At 41.7% G+C, this 7579-nt stretch overlaps 1 protein-coding gene across 1 annotated transcript; it reads left to right on the forward strand.

Moving 5' to 3' along the window:
* The first annotated feature begins 1211 nt into the window (after nt 1-1211).
* ATXN7L3B (ataxin 7 like 3B) lies at nt 1212-1664 on the forward strand. Its single transcript, XM_079715147.1, has one exon. It carries the CDS (start codon nt 1263-1265, stop codon nt 1554-1556), a length of 294 nt encoding a protein of 97 aa, XP_079571273.1. The 5' UTR covers nt 1212-1262; the 3' UTR covers nt 1557-1664.
* The last annotated feature ends 5915 nt before the right edge of the window (nt 1665-7579 follow it).

Here is a 7579-nt window from a genome sequence, read left to right on the forward strand (position 1 = left end):
ATACAGGAAAATTTTCTTATAACATATTCAAGTCCATAACTAATATGATTAAAATAGCTGACAGTTACTGAATGCTTACTTACGTGTAAGAAGCTGTCACAAGAAGACTTTTTTAAAAATATCATTTAATCTTAACTATTAAATGGGAACTAGCTTTATCCAGATGAGGAAACAGAACTGTTAAATGTTGGATCTAGGATTTAAACCCAGGTAGACTGGCTCTAGATCCCACAATTCATGCAGTACAATTTTAGTAAAAGATTCCTTTACCTCCCAGTGTATTTATCATATTTCAGGTTTCCTCCGTCTTCAATAGAAAATATACACATAATTTTGTCTTTGAATTAGAGATGTACAGTATATGATGATCTATTTATAGTCACACTGACTTAATGGTCTTATAAATGAAATAAATGCCTTAGGTTCATGTGATCAATATATATGAATTATGTCTTTAGTGCCTAGTTTTTCATTCAAAAGAAGACTGAAAGATAAACTCTAGTGTAATTTGTTTCCTTGCACCATCTAGTGGATTTAAATGACAACTGCGGCAGTAGTATAAATGATTGCAAGTCAATTATACGTCAAATTTTCAAACGTATCCGGAGAACTGTACTTCCTAAAACTGTACTTCAGATCATTACCACAAATGTGCACATAGTTGTCATTTGTCTTTTTCAAGAGGGAATCGATTAAGCATGGACGAAGAATTCATTAGCGAGTGTTTAAATCTGCAAACAAAATAACATAAAACAGCCTCCTTATCATCTTTTTACAATTAGAGATAATGACAGTCTGATACGTTTTAGTTCTTCCCATCCGTTTTCCTAAAACTCCAAGGCTTCCCAGGCAGCTGCGCGTAGGGAGGAACCCGGCGAGTCTGCGCGGAGCCAATGCGCAGGCGTGCTGAGGAGCGGAAGTGGGGAGGCGGGGCTAAAGCCGGACCAGCAAGCGGAAGAAGCCGGAGCCGCGGAGAGGTGCCGAGACCGTTTGGCGGCGGTGAGTCTGGGGCCAGCCCGAGCTGAAAGTCCCAGATCCGGGGAGACGCCAAAAGAAACGGAGACACCTGGGGCTCCGGAGCAGTCGCCGCTGGTTGCTGCAGCTGCCCTGCCTCTGCCGCCGCGACGCCTCCGCCCTCGCTGCTGAAGACGCGGCCCTGACAGGCCTGTAGGCCTAGGCGCGGCCGGCCGAGCCCGACGTGTTGCCGCCCGTGCAGCTGTGAGTAATCCGAGCGCCCGCTCCACGGTCGTGTACAGATTAAAATGGAGGAAATTTCGTTGGCTAACCTGGATACTAACAAGCTAGAGGCCATCGCTCAGGAGATATACGTAGACCTAATAGAGGATTCCTGTTTGGGCTTCTGCTTTGAGGTGCACCGGGCAGTCAAGTGTGGCTACTTCTACCTGGAATTCGCAGAGACTGGTAGCGTGAAGGATTTTGGCATTCAGCCAGTGGAAGATAAAGGAGCGTGTCGCCTTCCGCTTTGCTCCCTTCCTGGAGAATCTGGGAATGGGCCTGATCAGCAGCTGCAACGCTCACCTCCAGAATTCCAGTAGCTGCAACATGAGAGTCTGAGGGTAACCAGGACAATAACATAGACCAGTCCTGTGGTTTTGAGAAGTTAGGTAGCTAAGTAAAAAAAAAAAAAAAAAAAAAAAAAAAAATCAGACAAAAGTCCCAGTTCCCATTGAAGAACCTAGCCTTTAAAAACTTGGAGTGGAGAATTTAGGAATTCGGATCCTTGTATAAGTGTATTACCTTTGGATCAGCTTTGAAATCCTGGACAGGAGGAGCTGTGCTGTGCATCCTGCACGCCATGCAGTGGTTGATTTCTAAATACACCAGAAAGTGCACAAGAACCCTGTACTGTCCCCAGTGCACAGGTGAGCATCTGTGTGGTCAGCATATAAAGTTCTTTGGTTCCTCAGCCTTTCTGTCTGCCTGATGTCAAGGGCTTTCTGGATAACTGACCGTTTGGACATAACTGATGGTCAGGCCTTAATTGTTGGGTCTCAGTGGGACTGCACCGCCGATCTCTGAGCCTCTGATTTGGGCTTCTCCAAGACAAATGAAAGTCAGTTTTGAGATCTGGATATTAATCATTCCAATTTGGGAAAGCCAAGAAAAAGAATTCCCAGCTGAATCTGGTAGGAGAAGCTCTGTGGTCTTGATGCCAACAAGAAGAAAAGCTCAAAGCCACCAGTTTCCCAAAGGTCCAGCATTTAACAATGACTTCAGCGGAGTTGGGGACGTGGGCTAGCGTTTTGCTGAACAGAGCCCTCTTTCTTGCACCCCACCTGGTGGCATAGGCTTAGCAGATGAATAACTTGGTTATCCAGGCAGGCTGAGGATTAAGTTATGATCCCTTGGGGAGGTAGCAGGGCCTTCTGCGACTATGCACGATCTCTCAGACTGCAGGATTCATATCTGGATGTATTATGCTGTGGACAGCAGTTCGGTGGGGCGTCTTCCTACTCTGAGTTACTCGTGACCTAGCCAGTCCATGGGTCTGACTTGGTTATTGTGCCAGGTCACTACCTGCCTCCCATTTTCGGGGCAGGGGTGAACTATGGAAGAGCATCATGGCTGTGCAGGAGGCTGTGGTTTGAAAGCTGAGCCCGGAGGGGACCCTTTTCAGCGGCACTCACTAATGTGACTGGGTTAGTGCTAGGAGCCAAGGAGCAGGACTGGGTCGGCTCTCATCTGACTGTGCAGCACCCTGTTGAACGCCCGTTCCTTGGGTTGGGCAGCCACAGAGCTCGGTTGCAGTGAACATCTAGACTGTCTCCATCTCCTCTGCCCCTCCCGAGGGGCAGCCCTTTCCACTCAGTTCCCTTTGGACCTCTTGACACGAGCCGTCCTTTTGTTGTTGGAAGTCAGGAAGTGGCCCCCAGAAACCCTCTGGTTTTAGGGAATGGGATAGGGGAGGATGGGAAATGTGAGCTGAGTATCAAAAACTACCCTCCACTCGACTCCCTGATTGAAGTGTATGAAGTGTATAGGGGTGGGAGCCCCAGCGTGAGCGGGAACGGTGCTGCTTTATTTGAAATGTTTTCTTACCTCATTCTGTGCCCCAGTAAGGGGCCCAGCCTCCTTTGTCTGGCTTGGCCCCACGTTCCTCCAGTCCCCTGCTCCGCGCCTATCCGGTGCAGCTCATCACCCCGGGTGCTGCCTGCCGCTCTACGTTCACGCTGACCAGTTTCCATTTCTCTCTCGATGCTCCTACTTCGGAAGCCTGCCCAGTGTCCCTTTCCTTGGCTTCTCTTAAGTTTGTTTTGTTTTGCTTTCTTGTTTTTGAGAGACAGCGAGCAGAATCTTTCTTGTGGCTCCCTCTATTGGGATTAGGATGGGAAGAGAAAGTAATTTTTTGTATATGAAGAGCAGTGTCATGCCTAAGCACTTCTCCTGTAGGACTGCCTTGCTGGTACGCCTTCCTGCTGTGTCTTACTTCCTGAGGAGGTACATCTTCCCACCTCCACTTGGATACTGCCCCTTAGGACCTAAGCAGAACAGCAGTAAAGGCTGAGTGACACAGGGACAGAGTAGGTTCTGATCCATCCTCTCTAACCCTTGCTGTGCATGTATCCTTCCTTATCCCAGAAGGAACTGTTTGGACTGTATGGACTGATTTGGGTTACATACTCTAGAGGGTTAAGGGAAGCATAGCAATAGGGCCTCAAGACTGTTTATTATTGCATTCTCCCTCTAGAGTTGTCCCGCTCAGGGTGAGGGCCTAGCTACAGATTGGTCTTCAATCCAAGAGTTGTAATAACTGTTTAAAACGTCACACCTTGGCGAGAACTGAAATAATTTGGGGTTACCTGCCCTTGCCTTTTGTAGAGACATCTCCTTCCGAGGGGATGCAGAAGGAAAGGAGGCTCTAAGTGAGACTCTGGCCTACTTAGAGGTAATACCTGAGAAAGAGGCTGAAGGTAAGGCCACGGGCCACTCCTCCTTCACAGAGGGAGCTCAGATTGTGACACTACTGCTTCCTTTCTGGCCTTTTCTCCTGGTTGGAGGAGGGAGAAGTGGAAATAGTTTTGAGTAATGGTTGGTTCATATTACCTCCCTCTTGGTTTGTGTTTTTGTTTTTTGCTCCCCATTATTAGGGCAGTAGCCCCCGGTCCTGGTTGGGTGTGAGGCGGGCTAGGGTGCCCTGAGAGGACAAACTAACTCCTTTCTTTTGGGGGAGAGAATGCTCCCTACCATATAGTTAACAGTGGTTAGGAACGCTCCCTTTCCCTATCTTTCCTCTTAACAGCAGAACTCCTGTCCTAATCTCCTCAATTAAGTGTATTGATCACCCTGTAATTCTATTATGTATCTGAGTGTGTGTGTGTGTGTATGGGGGGGGGAAGGGGTTCTTTACAAATTTCTGTGGTTTGTGGCTTTTTCTTCCGTACATTAGTTCACACCACCGCATGCCCAGGGGCCATTGCCTGGCATTATCGCATGCTGGGATCATCGGGGAAGTGTAGTGAAGCTCACCATTGTCCTCTGTTTTGGAGAGTCTTATTTTTGCATAAGTAGTCCATCCTATACAGGCTGCTAACTAACTGTGTATTCCCATTGCCCCCTGGCTGCTGGTGTAAATAAACTGCGTCTCCCCATTGGTAAGCAATTACAATAAACAAAATTTTAAAAAATGACTATTTGGACTCTGTTCATCTTTTAAAATTGTACGTTTCTTGGGTATATTCACATAGTGAAATAAATGTTGAACCTTAGTCACTTTCTCCTGAATAAGTTTGATCAGAGGAATTCTGCCCAACTTCGTTTCTCCATCTAATACTGCGCATTTAGCTTTCTGCAACATCCGGTGAAAGAAACAAACTGTATATAATCTTCCCTTTACCATAACAAGTAAGAAGGTGGTAAAATAAATACAGTATAATCCTGTCACTAAGTCCAGTGTGAAGGATAGTTCAGTTTAAATGGCACTCAAGCTATCTTAATATATACACTTGACCACCATTTTGATCTAATACTGCTTTTGCTCTCAAGAGGCAAATGATTCATAGCAAAACTGAGTCAGCCTTTCTAAAGGTAATTTTTTCCAATATTTTTCATTTTACTCCAGCTATTTAGGTCTGTCATTTTGTTTTTAGATAATTCAGAGATTTTTCATTTATTCCAGTTCCTATTCCAAAGTTGGAGCACTTCCCTAGAAATTGGACATATTGCTCCTTAGTATTGATCAAATCACTAGTTTGCTAAATGTTCTAGTTCTTTAAAGAAACAGTCCCAAATTGGAAATAATATTTAGATGGATAAAAATTATAGAAATGGGACCAGAGGAAACCAGTTGCAGTAGGATATCTCAGGGGACTTTATTGACATGTGACACGGTGTTAAGTCACCTAACATATGCAGCTGCAGCAAATCCTTTTGGATCCTATTTCATATGTTTAGATTTGAATTAACATATTTCATGCTAACATTTTCTGAAATGACGTATTTGCAAGACCTCAGTGCTCTACTAAATCCACTTGACAGTAGGACTTTTGAGATTATTTTCATGTTTTCTAACTAATCATTCTATTTAAAAAGAAAAAAAAATCACATACCTTTTAACTCCCTACATACTTGGTTTTAACTGGCGTGTAGCATGAGGTCAGGAACCTAATAAATGGTTGCTTGATGCTGATAAAGAAAATGAGGTATGCTCAAGTAGTTAAGGATTCAGGAAGAGCTTTCTTTAAACATCTTTTCATATTAGTCTTCAATTAGCATGGTTAGTGAATTGCTGGTTCTCAAAGATAACATCGCATTTGAAAGTTTCACCCTGCTGTGGAGGGCACAAGCTTTCTGATTCTTACACATGTTCCCACAAATGCCCCTGATGCTTTGAAAGAAAATATTTGTTATAAGGGATGCACTTGTTCAGAAAGATATTGTAGATAAACCTGTAAATCTTTGGTTTTGTTTTTTCCACTTTGAAAACTTCAATCATTATTACTTGAGCCTTAGTGGAAATATGTGAGCTGGAAAGGAAATACTAAATTCATTTCAGAAATGAGAAAATACGTTTGGCAGCAAAGACTTGCCCACAGTTCAAAAACAAAAATACAGAAGCAATAGAAGCAAAAGTAGAATGCTAGTGCAAGGCCAGTGCACTTTGTTGAAGCAAGAAAATTTTTAATAAATGAAAGGACTAATTTTTTTAAGAGACAAATTGCAGTTAGAGTGAAAAAACTGTGATACTGATGAAAACTTTAAGACAGTGAAAACACTGAAAATGGAAAATATATTTAACAATATAATTTATCAAAAGTGACTCAAGGAATTCTTATTTTTAACCTTAAAATTTAATAAATGTAGTAATTTAACTGCTAGAACTTTAAAAAAATCCCATCTCTACCCAAATATACAAAAAAACTCTAGACACTTAGAGTTTTACAAACAATATAGCAAGAAATGAAAATCATTATAGGCTAAGTGTATTATGAAGATGTTAGGCAACCACCTCCTTTAAAATATCAAAAATAAACTATCAACAAGTCAGGTTAACCCCAGGAAAGATTTTGACTCAGAAAATCATTGCATCATGGGGCGGGGTGGTGGTGGTGCTGTGATGAATTGGGAGATTGGTATTGACATATATACACTAGTATGTAGAAAATAGATAACTAATAGGAACCTGCTGTATAAAAAATAAATAAAATTCAAATTAAAAAAACCCATTGCATCACCATTGGAGAAAAACCATGTGAATATTTCAATACAGAAAAATAGCTTGTAAAACTCAATACCAACTATTAACTTCAAATATACTCATTAACCATATAGAAACAAGGGCTAAAGAACTTCCATACACTGATAACATATGTATCAAGATCTACAACTGCTTTGCTTAATGGTAAATACTTGGAAGCATTCCCTTTAAAAGCAGGAATGGAAGAAACAAAATTCTCATTCTCAGATGATACCTAAATGGATAATTGTGTACAATCTATGAACATACCACTGCAAGTAATGATAGAATGCGGTAAAGTTGCTGGATATTAAAGTTGCTGGATATAAGATCAGGATCCAAAATCAGAACAATAAAAATTTTAAACGGTGCATTTATAATGTAATGCAACAAAAGTACATATGGTCCTATGCAATACTAATATAACGAGTGGTGTAAAATTTTGTGGAGCAAATGAGAAAAATTTCATCTGGAATGTTAAAGGAAACTCAAATAAATAGTCATAAGAAAGGAAACCCAAATAAATGGAGAAAAATGGGATGTTCATGGATAGGAGGCTTAGTATCATCACTCCAAATATATGTAAGTAACCTTGATTAAAATCCAAATGGACATTTTCATGGAACTTGATAAGCTAATTTTAAGATTTATATGAAAAGCAAGGCACAAATATCGACAAGATCTTTTTGATGAACAGCTAGTGTCGTTGTGGTGCAGAAACAAACAGTAGAATAGAAGATAGTTCAGAATTAGATGGAGAAACAAACACATTTTTGTCATCTTGATGTATGACTAAACTGGTAGTATAGTCAGTAGACTATAAACTTACGTTGTTCTGGAATAGATTAGCCATAAATATTAAAACTGTACTTCAGACACAAAAAT

The sequence above is a fragment of the Hyperoodon ampullatus genome (genome assembly GCF_949752795.1).
Source record: "Hyperoodon ampullatus genome assembly, chromosome: 11".
Taxonomy (NCBI): Eukaryota; Metazoa; Chordata; class Mammalia; order Artiodactyla; family Ziphiidae; genus Hyperoodon; species Hyperoodon ampullatus.